Consider the following 19,756-nt stretch of genomic DNA (forward strand, 5'->3'; position numbering starts at 1 on the left):
TGGTGTTTTGCTTTCTCAACTCATGCCTCTCTAGCCAAGGCTTCTTGCCTCTTTGCAGTGTCTCCAGTCTGAACCACTTGCATTTCAAGCTTCCTCACCTGAGTCCCTAAGGTCTCAATTCTTGTGTTCAGACTGTTGTAGGCGGAATCTATCTTCCCATTGAAATCCACAGTGAGTTGTTGCTGTCCTTCCAGATCTTTGTCAAGCATTGCTTCAATCTTGCTTTCATGAGTCTGTGGTGGTGGATTCTAGTAGAAAGAGTTTCCATAGCATCTGCTGTTGTTGATGAAAGGTTTCTTGAAGTGTGAACTCTGGTTACTCCTCTGACCATTGCCAAAGAAGTTTATGTTTCCACCCTGGTTTCGAGACCTCTGAAATCCAATACCTCTAATGTAGTTCACATCTTCTTCTCCTTCCATGTCTACAGCTTCTTCTCCTTCAGCTGGGCAGACCTGCTTCCTAAGAAGCTCATGAACCACATTTAACTTTGCTCTAACTTCGTCCATCTGCTCCTTCCCTAGGGATGCAACAGACTTCTTCCTCTCAAAGTCAGTGTTCTTGGTGTTGCTGCTGTTTGCTAGATTTTCTATCAGTTTCACAGCTTCTACCGGATTCCTGGTGTTGAGTTTTCCTCGCTAGCTGTATCAAAAGCCATCTGATACCTCAAGGTGATACCTCTGAAGAAAGTGCTCAGCAGTTGCACTTCGTTGAATCCTTGGTGTGGACAGTCTCGCTGGAACAACTTGAATCTGATCCACGCATCTTTGAAAGACTCTCCAGTCTCCTGCGCGAATGTAGCGATTTTGCTCCTCAAGTCTTCAGCGCGTGCCTCATCGAAGAAGTTTCGCAAGAAAGCATTCTTAATGTCGGCCCAGGATGTTAGAGATCATGTGTGTAGCTGGTTAAGCCAGTGCATCGCTTCTCTAGTCAGAGAATATTTGAAGAGCTTACACAATAGGTAGTCCTCGGGGACTCAATCCGGGACTCAATCCATACGAATAACAGCGATATGATCCTCGAACCTCTCTAGATGGTCCATAGGATGCTCGTGCGGTAACACAGAGTACGGTATCTGCGACACGAGTGTGTAGTACTGAGGCTTCAGCTCGAAATTCGGCTTCTGAATCTTTGGAAGTCGAATAGCTGATCTGTTGGCGTAGTACTCATCTGGACGATTGTAGTCAGCCAGTGCCCGTTGGTCGAGCAGCCTCTTCTACAGGTTGAGCAGCTCCTGTAGCATCAGTATCAAGGATTACATTCCCCTGAGCATCTAGTTTCTGACCTATTTCCATTCTCGTCCTGTCTGAGAATAACAATCGCAACCATGTTTCGCGACTGATGATGATCGATGTACGCGGTATAGTATCGATCGATGTCGAACGATGTAGATCGGTCGACTATGAAGGTCGGGTGTCGGTCGACGGTTGGGTGCGAGAATCGGTCGACGTGAAAGCTGCTGCGTCGAGCGATGTGGAACGTTGGTCTTTGCGGATCGTGTGTTCCAAGTGAGCAGGATCTTCTGAGAATAGCAGGTGTTTGTCCTTGTTGCTTCTGGTACTGCTGGGCATGCACCTGAAAAGACAAGAATTTTTTTTTTGTGTCAGAATGGGGGTAGAGAAAAGAATAAGAATCAATAACACTAAATCTAATGGCGATCAAAGCTCTCTGGCAACGGCGCCAAATTTGATACCACTCAAATTACCCTAAGGAGTGAATTACTCTCTCAAATAAGAGGTTCAGTTGCAGTACTTAGGGATCGAATCCACAAGGAGCTAGGGAACCTATTAAATCTAGTCAGGTTATTAATTCTAGGTGTTTGTTGTTTTATGGTTTAAAAGTAAATAGCAATCCTAGTTGAGCAAGTCTATTGCTCGACTAACAAGATGATTGGGGGTGTAACTTTATTGGAAGATATTAGATGCATGGTTTCTATTCAGGTGTTAGAGATTATAATCTTATAGATGCCTAACAGTTGCATGCATGATATATTAGAGCTCAACTCCTTAATCACAGTTATCAGCGATGGCAATGTTTCACTTGTTAACTAACTAGATCTTGGATCTCAACTGTCGTCTTTTGATCACAAGAAAGTGTCGATCGATGATCCTATATGGATATCGATCGATACACCTTTCGCAATATCGATCGATTGTCAGAAGACAATATCGATCGATAGCTTCTAGCTAAGCCCTAGGCGCGGGTTGATAATGCTCACTAGTCTCCTAGATCAGCGGTTAGCTCTCTCTAGCAGTCCTAGCATGACAGATTAGATTCAGGACAGGATGATCAAAGATACTTGACACATGCAAATTCCTAGGTTCATGTTCTAGTTAGCAAGGTTAAAACAAGCATTAAGAACAATCAATCAATGAATATCACAACTCAGCAAATCTATAGTTGGGGCTAATCCCTCTAACCTATTTGAACCCTGAATCTAACAAGTAAACTACTTAGACATAGCTAAGCAATTCATAACACAAAATATAGATAAAACTGCATAGAATAGAATAGATGAATCAATGGAGTTCCAATCACAAATCTCTGTATGATTTTCTCTCCTAAAACTCTCCCTCTCTCTTGCTAAAAGTAAGAATACAATGGTGGCTAAAAAACTCTCCTTGCCTCCTAACACTTAGGCAAGTATATAACTATTATGTTAAAAACTTGACTTGGGTAATCTTGTAATTTGGTGAAGCCTTGGGTTTAAAGTCGGCTGGAACCAAGTCGCGCATCTCGCGTCTCGACATCGATCGATGGTACAGGATGTACATCGATTGATCATAATCTTCAATCGTCGAGGCTTCTCTTCTGTATCGATCGACGGCACTGGATGTGCATCGAACGATTGCTTCTTCTTCGTATCGACCTCTAATGGTCAGCTCGGATGAAATCTCTTTTAAGCTCCTAAATGCTCCATACTCATCACTTTACTCCAAGATACTCCTGAACCTGAAAACATACCTAATAGGATAGAATATATATAATATATAGATAGTAAAACACTTATATGCCATGGATGAAAATGGGTCAAATCCATGGTATATCAGATATATAATATATAGATAGTAAAACACTTATATGATCGTTGAGAAGAGATGAAAGCTGGTCAAGATGTTTTTGTCGGAGTGTGCGTCAGACATAGCTCATGTAGTTTGGCTATTCTTGCTGCTGCTGCTACGGTTGTGACGTTGAATTGGCGGACATGAAGCGCGAGATGTGGGTTCATGTTTGTCAAGAAGATAATCAAATTATGGCTTGGAGCAAGCTTGATTCTTGTACTAGCACAATCAAACTTCTCTAGATAGACGTCAATAGAGTCGTTGCCTTGTTTCGATCTCACTAACTCTGATAAGGGGTCGTCGTAAAGCTCACTTAAGCGTTCCGATATTGCAGCAACATATTCTGGACATAATGGGAGCATGTTGTAACTGTTGGCCATATAGGCATGGTGCCATTGTAGAGCGTTGCCTGTCATATGGACAGAGGGGAGACGAACCTTTAATTCTGGTGGAGTACTATCAATTGAGAAGAATTGCTCGCAACGATAAATCAATTCTTAGAGTACAGAACCATCAAACATTGGGAATCCAATTTTTGTTAGTCGTGATGACAATCCATTAGGGATACCCTTGTTTGATTTTGGTGGTGGTCGTGGTTGCGTTGGTCTTTTGTTGCGCTCTGTCCTAGAGAAAACCGATCAGGTGGGACTGGTCGTTGCTCTGTTTCCGTAGCGGTAAGAACAAAGGATGTTTGATCTTCACGTTGTTTTCCTTCGCGTTGGCTGAAGGATGATGGGGCATTAGAGAAGTATTTTTCTATTATATCTTTGAGTGAATTAATTTCGCCGCCTAGATCTTTTCGGATCTCTTCAGTTTGTTGAGTTTGTAAGGAGCGCAATTCTTCAATTTGTTTGCTCATATCGTTCAAAGCGGTGGTTTGTTGAGTTTCCATAACTTAGGTCGAAGGATTGTTTGCATTGATACCACTGAAACGGTATGTAGGGTGGATAGATTCCTGAACTAGAAATCCTACTTGCGGATTCGAATAATGGGGATACACAAACTTAGAAGATGATCGGTTAGGAAGAAAGATCTTCTTAGAAGCTTTATATTCGTAAGCGTAGCTCATGTAGGAGCTCTTGCAAGATCTCTTGAGATGTAAGTAAGATGAAGAGGAAAATAGTTTATTGATTTTGATGATTCCTAAAACTGCCGCGAGGTTACATTATATAAGAATTGCAAAGAGAAGAAAAGTAAAACCTAGTTAGAAAACAAAAGAGATAAAGCCAAGACTAAAAATAAAAACCATAACGATGAAAAACCGTTGTGACTTATCATGTCACAATACTCCCTCCTTCAGAATATTTTTGGCCTCAAGGATGAAAGTCTGGAAATTTGGCAATGAAGTCTTGGTTAAACTTCCATGTAGCTTGTTGAGGTATATAACCCTTCCATTGAACGAGTATTTTAGTCAGCGGTTTGTTCTACCGATTAACCATTTTCTTCTCCAAATAAGCTCAGGTTCTTTGCTTGATCCCAGATTTGCAAAAAAAATTATAACTCCAAAATATTTTTGAATTGAACAGATTTTAGAGTTATAAATTCTTTGTAAATGTGAGGGGATTGAAGTACATGTGAATTCATGATAAAGCCAAGACTAAAACGGAAAACCTAGTTAGAAAAGGAAAGAGATAAAATGGAAAACCTAGTGTGAATTCCAATAGCTTTAAGAAAAATCCAGAGGACTTCAAACTCTAATTCACAACACATAATACATCCGATTCAATGTCATTTAAAGGTCGGAAAATAATCAAATTATTCTGGGATGAAATAAGATAATGATTTTGAATGGAACTAATTCTTGCTCACATAGACAAAATAGAGAAATGGTTGAAAGAATGAGACATAAATACCAAGTATATGAAGTCTCAATTAAGAAAACAGAACGATAAATGTTCTTACGATTATGATGTATGAAAAAAGAATTGACCAACATGCAGAAGTATCAAAAAACTAAGTTATTGATCTTTCAAACTACATATTATCCTTCACTTCTAAGACATCTTTTATGACTTTTAGCTGAGAATATCACAAAATATGAATGAGAATTTTGATAAAGGGAGGCTTATGTTGAAGAAGTGAATATTTTATCAATTAGGTCTTCTATTACCCGGGAACCGATGCGACGACTGCTCTCATCAATTATCACTGGGGAGAAGAGAGTAGATAGGTAACGTAGGAAGTGCAAAAATTCTTCAAGAATATGACATTCTCTTTGAATAGAACTACACATATTTTCCTTATCTCAAGAGGGTAAAACTGCCTCTTATGTATGATCTTCTACCTATCAACCTCTGTTATTTCCTCTACAAAATTATCTCAAAATATTGCTTAAAAGTCAAGAGTTACTCCTACTGACTATGGTGTCACCAATACCGTCAGATTGTGTTGTGAAAAATTGTTCTTGGATAATATCATAGTGGCTCATGAGTTGATTCACAGTCTTCAAACGCATCCAGGATATCTTATGAATAATGAATACATGGCCATTACATCAAATAAGATATGGCAAAATCGTGTAAGAGGGTAGAATGAAGTTATCTAAAGGTTCTACTATTTGCGTTGGGTTTCATCAAATATTGGTAGAATGTGAAGATGTATATTCTGTATCAATTCGTGAAGTAGTACATGTGTGCGTAATGAAGATGGGCTTGGGTGAAGTTTGTGTTTTGTGATGTCTGTGCGCTTATTAAGCTTGGAGAAGAAACAATATATCAATTGGGAGATTTATATTAAGTGTAAAGGATATTACTTGAAGAGGAAAAGTCAAGAGAGTTATTCCTTAAGAGAAAAAGGAAAGTTGCTTTTGGAAGAACTTGGGGAGCAAGTTCTTGTTATGTATACATGGAGGACGTGCATGTATGATGAGAGTTGTGTATGCTAAAAGAAGAAAATTTGAGAAATCATTTTGGTGCTTGTGTGATCAAGCCTTTGGTGTCACTGCTCAGCATTAGGTGCTGACGTAGTTGTTGAAGTACTTCTGAGTGTTGGAAGATTGAAGTTTAGATTCAGGGGAAGTTTAGCTCGTGGTTGTTTAATCCTGATAAACAAAAGTATAGACTCTAGGGTGAGTTTTAGCTTAGGATTGGGGTAATCATAAAGGATTCTTGTAATAGAAAAGATTGGTGTAAGACTTTCTTGTTCTAGTGAATTCGAAAAGAGAAACTTTTGTCTTTTACTTTCTACACTTTATTCACTCTGACCTCACTGCATTAACAATTGGTATCAGAGCGGGTCACCTAAGTTACTGGTATGATCTTGAAGGTTGAAGACAAAAACTGGTTCAGGAAGAAGGACAAAGTTTTCGATGGCGGCATATCAAGAGGGAATGTTTATGCAAAAAACAAAAACCACGTCTTGATTCATCAAATTTTGGATATTGGAAAGTGCGTATGCCAGATTTTATAAGTGGTCTTAATGAGGATTGCTGGAGTTCTATTGAAGCTGGTTGGAGCCATCCCGTGATGCTTGATAAGGAGAATGTTGAAGTTCTTACACCAAGAGATCAGTGGACTGCTGCAGAGAAGAAGACTTCAAGTTGCAACTCTAAGGCCAAGACTGCGATCTACAACGCTATTGATGCAAGTTACTTCAAGTTAATTTCTCAATGTGCTTTAGCTCAGAAGGCATGGACGACATTGGAGAACATGTTTGAAGGTACTACAAGTGTCAAGTGTACCAAGTTGGATATGCCAGCATCAAGATTTGAGAATCTGAGGATGGATGAAGAGGAAACTGTGGCTCAGTTTAGTGCTACGTTGTGTGACATTTTGATTGAATGTTTTTCACTTGGAAAGCAGTACAAGGACAAGAAGGTGGTGAAGAAGCTGAAGAGATCGTTGCCATCCAAGTTTGAGTCAAAGATCTCTGCTGTAGAAGAAGCTCACAATCAGGATGAGATGGCTTTTGATGAGTTTGTTGGGATTTTTCAAGCTTTTGAGCTGAGAAAATCACACGGAAAAAAGGAGAAGAAGAAAGAAGATCCACATTGAATTGCTTTCAAGGGTTCAACGTCTGAAGATCCTTTGGTGATGCTGTCAAAAAACTTTGCTAGCTATATGAAGAAAAGAGAAGGCAGGTTAAAGAATGGAAGAAGAAGTGATTTGGGCAGATCATCATCAATGGTACAATGCTTTGAGTGCAATGGATGTGGGCATGTTCAGAAGGAGTGTGCGAATTTACTGAAGCAAAATAAGAGGGACGACAAGAATGATTCTGATACTGATTCATATGATGGTGAAAAGCTAAAGAACTTTGTGGCATTCACAACTTTTGTGTCTGGTGGTAGGAAAAATCTGCGACGGGATATGCTTCTGCGTCTGGGTCAGGATCTTCCTGTGGAGGTGATGGTGATGCTGGATGATGGTGGAAGCTTTGATCTTGCTGGGAATTATTAAAATCTGTATGAGCATTAGCTCAAGCATGCTGAGGCAAAATCATATTTGGCTAAGGAGAAAGCCAAGCTAGAAGCTCAAGTTGCTGAAGCACTTAATTATGCCTTAGAGAAAAAGAAGAAGCATGACAGGCTGGTGCTCAACTTGCAGAGACTCAGAAGAATTTGAGGATGCTGAATAATGGGACGAATGAGCTAGATCATTTTCTCAGTATTGGGCAAAGTGATAGATGTGGCCTTGGATATCAAGGAGAATGTTTTAAAGCTGAAGGTATTTTTGTATCAGCAGGAAAAATTAAGGATGTAGCTGTGTCTCATACAAAGCCAGAGGTTAAGAGGTTTGTTGGGAATGCAACAAATGGAAAGAAAGCAATAAAGCATGCAACTGATGTGAAGAATGTGACTGCTACACGTACTGCTACGAGTACTGCTACGGCAACTGATATGACGACTGCTCCTGAGAGAGTTTCTAGATTGAAGAGTGGATCTTAACAAAAGTTCCAGCCTGTTTGTCATCACTGTGGTGTTGTTAAACATATTAGGCCAAAGTGTTTCAAGTTATTGAGGGAGAAGAACCAGATGAAGCAAGCTTATGGTAAGAGATATCATGGTCCTATATGTTATTCTTGTGGAGTTCTAGGGCATATTCGACGTGACTGTTTCAGATCTGTTCAAGGAGCTAATCATGGAGGATTTAGACTCAGGGATACGTGGTCTAGGATATTTGATCACTATGGAGATGGTGGAATGGGATTTCCTCCTCACTTAGGAGGATATGGATCTTCATATTAGTTTTTGACCATGATGTGACTCATAGGGGGAGATTGAAGACGTGGTTTTCTATCCAGATGTGATGAGTTCACATGCATAGTCAAAAAGAGAGAGATTGAAGATGTATATTCTGTATCAGTTCGTGAAGTATTACATGAAGTAGTACATGTGTGCGTCATGAAGATGGGCTTGGGTGAAGTTCGTGTTTTGTGATGTCCGTGGGCTTGTTAAGCTTGGAGAAGAAACAATATATCAATTGAGAGATTTACATTAAGTGTAAAGGATATTACTTGAAGAGGAAAAGGCAAGAGAATTATTCTTTAAGAGAAAAAGCAAAGTTGCTTTTGGAAGAACTTGGGAAGCAAGTTCTGGTTATGTATACATGGAGGACGTGCCTGAATGATGAGATTTGTCTCTGCTAAAAGAAGAAAAGTCGAGAGATCATTATTTTGTGCTTGTGTGATCAAGCATTTGGTGTCACTGCTCTGCATTAGGTGTTGGCGTAGTTGTTGAAGTACTTCCGAGTGTTGGAAGATTGAAGTCTAGATTTAGGGGGAGTTTAGCTCGGGATTGGGTAATCCTGATAAACAAAAGTCTAGACTCTAGGGTAAGTTTTAGGTTAGGATTGGGATAATCCTAAAGGATTCTTGCAATAGAAAAAGTTGGTATAAGACTTTCTTGTTAATTCGAAAAGAGAAACTTGTTTCTTTTACTTTCTGCACTTTATTCACTCTGACCTCACTGCACTAACATAATGGATTATGCATGTGACTTCAACGACATACTCGGTTCTCATCAGCGATGAAGCTCATCTCTCTCAATCAAATGCCTCACAGAACATATATGGTGAGAGAGCCGTGCCAAGACATTTTGATGCCATATGCTAAATAAAAATATAAAGTAATTTTATTAAAATATTTATAATAAATATATAAAATAGTATTTAAAAAAATTAATGTGACATATTAAAATACATATTTATTATTTTGTTTTTAACAAGTAAACATAAAGCATACAAAAATATTTTAAATATAAAACTATTTTTATATATAGTTGTAAAGTCAGCTTTAATGAATAAATAAAAAAAAAAATAGAGAAAAAGAAAAAATGTAGTAATAAAGAATGACTATATATATAATTACAGATACAGTCATAAAAAGCAGAAAAAATATTCAAAGGTCTTCAAAATGTGAATACAATATTTTATGTGTAATTATGCCCTATAAGTTCTCTAAAAAAATGTTACATAAGAGAATGATACATATTTGATTTACTAGGAACGGCACTGGTCCAATAAACATAAAAAATGTTCCCTAAGCGAATGCTTTAAATAAGTTGTTCAAAAAAAAAAAAAAAAAAAGCCAATGCTTTAAATACTCTTTAGTAAGCACGTTACAGTTCACATATATGGTCCATGCAAATTAAAAACTCTTTAGTAAGCACGTATATGGTCCATGCAAATTGTACCAAAGATAAAGACTTTCATGTGGTTAGAGCTAAGTAAAGCTCTTCTAGTGCTTGATAAGATATAAGATTGCAGCAAGACAACAATTATAGTTTCCAGATGAAGTCACATATTCGATCATGTTAGAAGATGTCATATAATTCCATACGACGAGGATGTAGCTTGCTTCGTCTCCAGGCATTCAATGTAGGTCAGATTGTATCACCATACTTATTGCTCTGAGAAAACACGCTTCCTCTTAACCATGGGTGCAACTGTGCAAGTTCGTCACGTTGCGTTTATTCTCATATTTTGTCTTCTATCGAACCGAACTTTCTTTATCTTTTGAGCTTTCAAATTTATAATTGAACTTTTTCAGAAACTAGGTCGAGACCCCCCCCCTCCTCTCCAACAAAAATGTAAACATATACAATAATATACTAGCTTGAACTACAAACATAAGTATGCAAATTTATATTATAAAAGAAAACAGATAACAAATATGTTGCTCACCTATGTTTTATAACTTTCTATATTATGACTTGTACAAGGTACAACACTAAAAAGATAAGCATTTTGTTGGTCTTTTTAAAATAACTGGATAGGAGTAAGAAATGTAGTATTTAGTAGAGTACCAAAAACACTAGTAATATTTCGTACTTGTTGATGATTGTCTGCCTTGCAAACCTGAAATACAATTCCTCAATTTTTCCAAATTGGAGTTAACTAATTTGTCGCTATATGCAATTTTATAATTGTTAATCGACCCAAATATGTTCTGGAAACCATCTTTAACTAATAATAAGTAGCCCTTAAGTCTCACTAGCCACTGGGCTATGAACAACTCGGCACATGTGGTTTGCACATCCAATCTATTAGAAATGAAGTACAAAATGATACTTGCTTATTTTTAAGTAGATTCTTACAGATTTTGATTCCTTTTGACTAATTATAACCAGGTCTTTATTTATTTAAGTATTGTATTACATCTTTTACATTTCTTTTTCACTTTTCTAAACTACTTAATTAATTATAGTTACCATAATAATTTGATGTAATTTATTTTATGTATTAATCATAATAATTTTACGTGTTTAAACAAAATTAGTCTATTAGTGGAAAGAAATCAAACCGGTTAACAAAATTGTTTTTATTTGTTTACAAAATCCGTTATACATTGACATTCAAGCACATGTTCGGATACATATCAATTTTTACGGGTATCGGGTTTTTAGATTTTAAAATTAAAATATGTTTGGGTATTATAAATTTTCAAATATGATTCGATTTGAATTCTTCTGAATCCGTGTAATTTTGAATGAACCTAAAAATATCTAAATAACTTATATGTTTAAGAATGTCACTAAATAATTTATAAAGAGGTAAAAACCAAACTCGCACGGGCGTGCGGGTCAAGCTCTAGTTATTTTCTTATATATAATTCATGTTTTTTTTCTATTTTTCCTTTTTATTACTTCTGTTTTGTTTAATTTGTTACTTCTATTACTAAATTTCCCTTATACATGGTATAGAAAATTTATATTTTGAATGCAAACAAAAGTCTCATATTAAAATTTTAGAAAACAAATGTTTAATATATAATAGGACGTCCAACTCTAATTAGTACGAGGATTTTTAGGAAGGAGCCGAAAACCAAATACATGCGGGCTTTGCTTGTTCGGTCCAAAATAAATAATATCTTACTAATTATCGGAAAATAAATAATTGGACATAAAATTGAAAAATTACAACAATTATATCATAACCAGGATGACAAAAATATGCAAAAAGACCAAAATATCCTTCGAATTCGAGATCAACGATGGGAAGGGAGAGATGTGTGGCAGAGACCAGTCAAAGATCCTCAAGGTGACTTCGTGATTAAGGGGTGCTAGAGACTTGTATCAAAAATATCTCTCTAACGACGATACAAAGATTAGGTGTATATTCCTAATGGTGTTGCAAAGGTTGGGTGGATAAATTCTAATGGTGTAACAGACGTTTGGTGAAGAGTCATGTTGGTGATTATGGCAGTACAATACGTGTGTCGGATTTCGCTGGAGGTTGGAAACCAAGGGTTTGTGTGGTACTTGGTTTGAGACGAGGTTTGTTGTTAATGAAAACAAAGTCCCACAATTAAAGTTTAGAGAAATAATAGGGGTGATTGGTTGGATTATAACTATAAAAAAATTTAGTGTAGAACTAGGTCTTTAGGATTTTTTTATTTAGCTGTAAGGGATGTAGTTTTAAAATTTATTGATACATCAATATTTTTTCTACAATGAAAAGTTTGCTTTAGAAAATAAGACTTTTACAGATTTTTTTTTGTAACTTACTAACTTTAAAAACCATTATAAAGCAAGATTGGTAATTTTAAAGGATGTAAATAAAAATTAAAAGCAAAGACAACTCCTATAATCCAACCAATCACCTCAACATCTAGTATATAATAGGGTGTAAAACTATAATTAGTAAGAAGCCTTTTGGGATGAAGTCCAAAATCAAATCCACGCGAGTTTTGCTTTTTGGGCCAAAAAATGTATATTATCATAATAATTGAACAATAAAAAGTTGAACATAGGTTTGGAAAAGCCAACACCCTATGATATATAAACATGGTATCTCATATAAAATGAAATAATATATCAATTATATATTTTGTTGGTTGTTCTATTTTGGTTTACCTTCTCAAACCACTTCATGTTTTAGCAATATAGTGACCTTCTAAATGTAAAAAAAAAAACAAACATTTATTGTGTATTCCATTTCGCAAAACCATAATTAGAGAAAATTAAAACATTCATTTCCGCCAAAACTCTAACGAACTGTTTTCCAAAACTTAAGAGAAAATGACAAGTTGGATGGCTCCCTTGACCTTTGAAGAATGGTGAGCGAGCGGTAGATGTAACGCCTTTCAAAATGTCACATTCACACTCACCAGTCACAAACCATGAAACTGCTCCTTTTGATTTTTTTCTTAAACTGTCTTTACGTGAATATAAGACACGTACGCATTTAATCACCACATTGTTATTGGTCCACTCACAGGTCCACAAACTCCGTTTTCTTCGATTCTTTATTATACGAAAGGGAACAAAAAAGGTAAATACAATAACTTGAAATTAGAAGGCATGCATTAATGGGAAAGAACGTAAATGCAACGTACATACAAGTTAATCCCTCTTTGTATTTATAGGACAATAGGTTCTCTTTAATATGGAGAAAATAGCAGGCAATATGGGGTCAGGTCCAGAGCAAAGCAGAGAGGGGCTTCTCTCTCGGAAAAGATACTCAGGTTTCGGATTTAATGACTCAAGACGACGCTTCTGCGGGATCAGTAACTTGTGGCATTCTGATCGTCGGAAGCTCTTCTTTGCCGTCAAGATGGGAATAGCTCTTGCCATTTGCTCCTTCCTTATTTTCCTTAAAGAACCTCTGCACGCTGCCAGTAAATTCTATGTCTGGGCCATCCTTACTGTTGTTGTGGTTTTCGAATATTCCGTAGGTATTTTATTCGATCTTGGTTTTTACTATTCGATTTTGGGGGAGGATGTTTGTTGTTCGGTTGGATCTTTAGAGGTTTTGAGTGTTCAATATTTTTGAAACAAAAACCTTTAAAAAGTCAGAAAAAATATGTAAGAGTTAAAAAAATGAAAGTTAATTAAAATAAAAAAAAAATAACATTATTAGTAATGTCTCTTATATCATTATTAAAAGTCTGCAATAACTCATCTTTCCATGTGACGCTGTGGAGAAGAATTTTTGTGTTTAATAAATTTTGCTTTAGGTTTTAGGTTTAGCTTTAAGATCCACGTTTACATATATAAGAATATAAAAATACAAACTTTTCTATTTTTTTTAAATCAAATATTTTAATGATTACATATTCGGTTAGAAGAATATATTTTAGTGAAAGAATAATGGAAAATACGTGGTTTGGTATTAGAATTTTAGTATATTGGTATTACTAATATTTTTAATTTAAATAATTATAAAAACACATCGGTTTCTCGGTTGGAGAAATCTTTAACCGAATGGTTTGAAATAGACTTCGGTTCGGTTTGAATCGGTTTCGGTTCGGTCGGTTCGGTTCGGTTTTTTTTGCCACCCCTACTTTTCATCCACTTAGATTCTTGCATGTTTAATTCGTAGGTGCAACGTTGGTCAAAGGGTTCAACAGAGCTTTAGGCACATTCTCTGCTGGGGGACTTGCTCTTGGCATCGCTAGGCTCTCTGTTCTATCAGGAGATTTCGAGCAATTTATAATCATCATATGCATTTTCCTTGCAGGTTGCGAATTTCATTGACTGATACGTCAGGTTTTTCTTTAGGTAGATAACAACACTTTCTATATGACCTTGATCTATCAGGTTTCAGTGCTAGTTATTTGAAACTCCACCCAGCCATGAAGGCATATGAATATGCGTTCAGGGTGTTCTTGTTAACATACTGTATCGTCCTTGTTTCTGGAAACAACACGGGAGAGTTCTTTAATACCGCGTATTACAGGTCTTTGTTTATTGTTCTTGGTGCAACCATCTGTTTGGTTGTGAATATATTTATATTTCCAATATGGGCCGGGGAAGATCTCCATAAACTGGTGGCTACAAATTTCAAAAGTGTAGCAAATTCACTAGAAGGTAACAAACATAACTTGGCATTTCATTTTCATGTGTTTAACTAATTTTCAGGGTTTTTTTCGTACACATTTAGGATGTGTGAATGGGTACTTGCAATGTGTGGAATACGAGAGAATACCTTCAAAGATTCTTACATACCAAGCTTCAGATGATCGATTATACAGCGGGTACAGATCAGCTGTTCAGTCTACAAGTGAAGAAGATTCTCTGGTATGTTTGAAACTAAGACAACTAGCTAAAACGAATTTGGATGATATTAACATTAAGATCTCTTTATTTTAATGTTTGTGTGGCAGCTTGAGTTTGCCAGGTGGGAGCCTCCCCATGGACCATACAGAACGCTTAACCATCCCTGGATAAACTATGTGAAACTTAGTGGTGCAGTAAGGCATTGTGCTTTCACGGTCATGGCAATGCATGGCTGCATTCTTTCAGAGATACAGGTACAGGTTCCTTATCATACCATTTCATGAAACCCAAATAAGAGCTTTTAAAGCTTACAGGTTGAATCAGTGTTTTAAAAATAATGCTTACGAGTTAATGTAAATTTCTTTAATGAAAAACCCAACTAATTATTTTTAACTTTTTTTGGGGTCTTGTTACGATTTTTCTCTAGAAGTCTAAACGAATAAAAAAAGGGATAAGTTGAAAAATACTCTATTAATACACTACAAGAAAACAGCGGTATTCTGACGGACATTCCGAAGGAAAATGAAATCCTCGGAATATCCCGAGGAATTTCCGAGGAAATTCCGAGGAAGCATAAAATTGGGTTTCCTCGGAATTTCCTCGGAATATACCGACGGAATTCCGAAGAAATATCAATCCGTCGGAATATTCCGAGGAAATTCCGAGGAAAAATGGGTTCCTCGGAAAAAACCGATGAATTCCGAGGAAATATTATAGCCATTGGAGAGCCGTTGGGGGATTTTACAAAATTCCGAGGAAATTCCGACGAACTAGCCTTTTCCGCCGGAATTCCGTCGGAATTTCCTCGGTCTGTCGGCAGGATTTAAACTATAAATACAAGCACTCCTCTTCCTCTTCATTCACTCCATATCTTCATCCTCCCTCTTACTCTATTTACACACGAATTTGATTCATAAAAAATATGTCTTCTTCAAATTATTTTCGTTCTTGGATCGATCGACCTCATTTGGATCCGAACACGAGATTGCTTACGGAAGAATACCAACGAGGTATAACCGAATTCATGGGGTTAGTTCACCGACAACCGGAAGAAAAAACAGGTATGTTAAGATGTCCTTGCTCTAATTGTAAAAATAGAAAGGTTATTAAAGAGTGGGATGTTTGGACTCATCTATATTTGAGTGGGTTTACACGAAGTTACAAAATTTGGTATCATCATGGGGAAACTGATTATGAACATGGTAGTACTAGCGAACCTCAGCCAGCGGTTAGATTAGAAGAACCAATTAGAACGGATGTAGATTATGGTGTAGGTACTGAGCAGATGGTAAATGATCATTTTAGAGGGGAAGATTTACCCAATGCAGAAGCTAGGAGATTTTATGATATGTTGGATGCTGGAAAGCAACCATTGTACGAAGGTTGCAGAGATGGTCATTCAGCTTTATCATCTGCTACAAGATTGATGGGCATTAAAACAGATTATAATTTGGCTGAAGACTGTGTGGATGCGATTGCTGATTTTGTAAAAGGTATTCTACCCGAGGATAATGTAGCTCCTGGTTCATACTACGAGGTTCAGAAACTCGTAGCTGGTCTTGGTTTATCGTATCAGGTAATAGATGTATGCAGCGACAACTGCATGATTTATTGGAGGGCGGATGAACAGCGGGTTACATGCAAATTTTGTGGAAAGCCTCGTTATAAAGATACGAGTGGAAGAGTTCCAGTGCCATATAAAAGGATGTGGTATTTACCTTTGACGGAAAGGTTGCAGAGGTTGTATCTGTCTGAACGCACAGCGCAACCAATGAGATGGCATGCGGAGCACTCAACAGATGGTGAGATCAGACATCCTTCAGATGCAAAAGCGTGGAAGCATTTCCAATCAAAGTATCCCGACTTTGCGTATGAGAGAAGAAATGTCTACCTTGGATTATGTACTGATGGTTTCAGTCCGTTTGGCAAGAGTGGAAGACAGTATTCTCTATGGCCCGTCATTCTTACACCATACAACCTACCCCCAAACTTGTGCTTGCGACGAGAGTTTTTGTTTCTCTCGATTCTCGTTCCCGGACCAGAGCATCCTAAGAGATCACTTGATGTGTTTCTTCAGCCACTAATATATGAGTTGCAACAACTATGGGCTCAAGGTGCTGAAACATACGATGTTTCGTGTAAAGAAAACTTTCAAATGCGGGCAGTACTAATGTGGACAATAAGTGATTTTCCAGCATATGGTATGTTGTCTGGATGGACAACGCATGGAAGGCTATCATGTCCATATTGTCAAGATAACACTGATGCTTTCCAACTAAAACACGGAAGGAAAACGTGTTGGTTTGACTGTCACAGGAGATTCCTACCACCTGATCATCCATATCGTAGGAGTAGGAATTTGTTTACGAAGAACAAGAGGGTGTTTGACAGTCCACCTCCGGAAATTTGTGGGAAAGATTTGAAGATACAACTAAGAGATTTTGGTGCAGAAAGGACGCCAGACGTCGGTGGACATGAGCGTTTTCCGGTAGATGCTGTTGGAGAACTACATAACTGGCACAAAAAAAGTATTTTCTGGGATCTGCCATACTGGGAGGATCATCTGCTAAGGCATAATTTAGATGTCATGCATATTGAGAAGAACTTTTTTGACAATCTCATGAACACGATCCTTAATGTTCAAGGTAAAACAAAGGATAATTTGAAGTCAAGACTGGATTTAGTCGATATATGTGCTCGTTCAGAACTTCATGTTGATGAGAATGGTAGGGCTCCTTTTCCCATATACCGACTTGATGCAGAGGGAAAAGATGCGTTCTTTGATTGGATTTCAAACGATGTGGAATTTCCAGACGGTTACGCATCAAATTTGCGTAACTGTATCGACAGAAAGGAAGGAAAGTTTACTGGCTTGAAAAGCCACGATTGCCATGTAATGATGCAGCGCCTCCTTCCGTTCGCCTTCAAGGAACTATTACCACGAAATGTTCATGAAGCAATTGCAGGGATAAGTGGTTTCTTCCGCGATTTATGCACGAGATCAGTGACTCTTGAAGGTATTGAAAATTTGAAGACTAACATAGCCGTGATTCAGTGCAACCTTGAGAAGATATTTCCTCCCTCATTTTTTGATGTTATGGAGCATCTTGTTATTCACCTGGCAAGAGAATTGGAACTTGGTGGTCCTGTGCAGTATAGATGGATGTATCTGTATGAGCGGTATATGTTCCATTTGAAAAAGATGGTGAAAAATTTAAGTAGGGTGGAAGGTTCTATAGTCGCACAGATGATCAATGAAGAAACTTCAAACTTTGCCGAGTACTACTTTCCAGCAGAAGTTCAGACCAAAAACAGAAGACCTGCTCGGCATGATGATAGAGGCGAACGGGCAACATATCATGTTACGGTTCCAGACATTTTCACAGACGTTGGACGACTTAGCGGAAAACCAAAGGACCGTCGACTTACTGAGCAGGAGCGCAGTCATTTGCAAACATATTTGCTCACCAACTGCGAAGACGTTCTTCAATATGAGAGGTAAATAAATGAGCTTACAAATTTTTATTTTAACAAGTTGAAATTTAAATCTTAATTAATTACATTATTGTCATCATATACAGGATTTTCATGGCAGAAAAGCGGTTCGAGTATAGATACGCCACAGAGGACGAACTAGAAGAAATGAAGCAGAGAGAATTTACTGGATGGATGTTTACTTATGTGAGTGCTTTAAACAAATTAAAATATATTTTATCACATATTTATACTAATTCACATTTATTGATATAACATATATATATGTGCTATTAATAGGTGTCTGCTGGTTTGGCCAGAGGTGAAACATTTGACGATTGGATACGTGAGATGGTCGTTGGACCAAACTTTGTTGTGAAGTCATATCCGAGATTTTGTACTCGAGGATATGCATTCACAACTCAGAAGAGGAGACGTTCGAGTACGACTTATGATGCTGGCGTTTGTTCTGCATCAGGAGATGATGTATACTACGGACACATACATGAGATTTTGGAAATCAAGTATTTGGGCATGGTTGGATTGCGCTGTACTGTTTTCTATTGTGATTGGCACGACAACACTCCAGATCGAGGTGTGAGAACAGATGCATTTGGTGTTACATCAGTAAATTCGAGGCGAAAGCTGCAATATTATGATCCTTTCATTCTTGCTTCTCAGGCCGATCAGGTATTAAATGTTAATTATTCAGAATGATTCATCATCATGTGTATTAATTTATAATTTTTTTAAATGTTACAGGTTTGTTATATCAAGTACCCCCGGGTGAGGAACAGAGATGATCCATGGGTTACTGTTACAAGACTCAACCCGAGAGGCCGAGTTCAGGGAAGTTCTGAGCTGGAAGACCCACTACAACCAAGCACATCCGGCAACTTAAGTGCAGCAGAAGATTTAGCTGGAGTTGGCCTTGTAGTCGATTTAACCGACTTTGGAGAGGAAGCCGTCGTTCACGTAGAGGATGAACCAGTGATTGGAGAGTTTCACCAAGATCCAAATTCAGATTCATCTGGTGATGATGACTCGGAAACAGACTACCATTGATTTTTTTTTTTTTTTTTAAGAAATACCGAGGAAATTCTGAGGAACACTTGATATAACCTCTTTCCTCGGATATTAGTTATTTGGTTTATCTAGCAAGGCAAAGCTGAATACGAATTAAAAACTACTCAAAACACAAATGTAAAAGAAATACGAACTCATAATTAAGAAAAAAAAAACTAAGTTCAAAATAAGACCATAAAACGTTAGAATAGAAAAGAAAATAAAATAGCGCGGTCGGAAATCAAATGGCAATACTGGCCGGTGATAGCTCCTACTCCTCGTCTCCTGCTCCAGATGTTCCTGCATCGTTGGGTCTCTTGGACCTCTTTCTTACCCTGTGTGTACCACTCGAACCCGAACCAGAGCTGGATGGAGAGTTGTCCCGATGAACTACATCATCCTTTTGGCAACGACACGGCCTGATACGTGAAATGGCAGCCCAGATCTTGTGTAGCATGTCATTGTTTGTCTTTATGCTCTGATCTCTCCAATGTTGTTGCTGGCGCGAAGTGGCGTTCGGTGGAAGCTCTTGCAGCTTGTACTGGCTGGAGTCTGATGGGAGTAGCTGATGGGGTTGTGAATCATCTGGAATGGCTTGTGCAGCCTCATCTTCTCCTTCTTCATCAACCACGGCCTTGCCTTTGGTCTGATATTTTGGCGTGAAGAAGGATGGCTTGTCTACTAGTGCGGTAGCAGGGGGTAGGAACTCAACTGCAGCCTC

At 37.7% G+C, this 19,756-nt stretch overlaps 1 protein-coding gene across 1 annotated transcript; it reads left to right on the forward strand.

The window, feature by feature from the left end:
- The first annotated feature begins 12,382 nt into the window (after positions 1-12,382).
- Positions 12,383-15,071, forward strand: LOC106392588 (aluminum-activated malate transporter 6-like). Its single transcript, XM_048761848.1, has 3 exons — positions 12,383-14,307; positions 14,381-14,517; positions 14,604-15,071. The coding sequence occupies exons 1-3, from the start codon at positions 14,073-14,075 to the stop codon at positions 14,778-14,780; spliced, it is 549 nt and encodes a 182-aa protein (XP_048617805.1). The 5' UTR covers positions 12,383-14,072; the 3' UTR covers positions 14,781-15,071.
- Positions 15,072-19,756: the final 4,685 nt, after the last annotated feature.

The sequence above is a fragment of the Brassica napus genome, chromosome C7 (assembly GCF_020379485.1).
Source record: "Brassica napus cultivar Da-Ae chromosome C7, Da-Ae, whole genome shotgun sequence".
In the NCBI taxonomy this organism is placed as follows: domain Eukaryota; kingdom Viridiplantae; phylum Streptophyta; class Magnoliopsida; order Brassicales; family Brassicaceae; genus Brassica; species Brassica napus.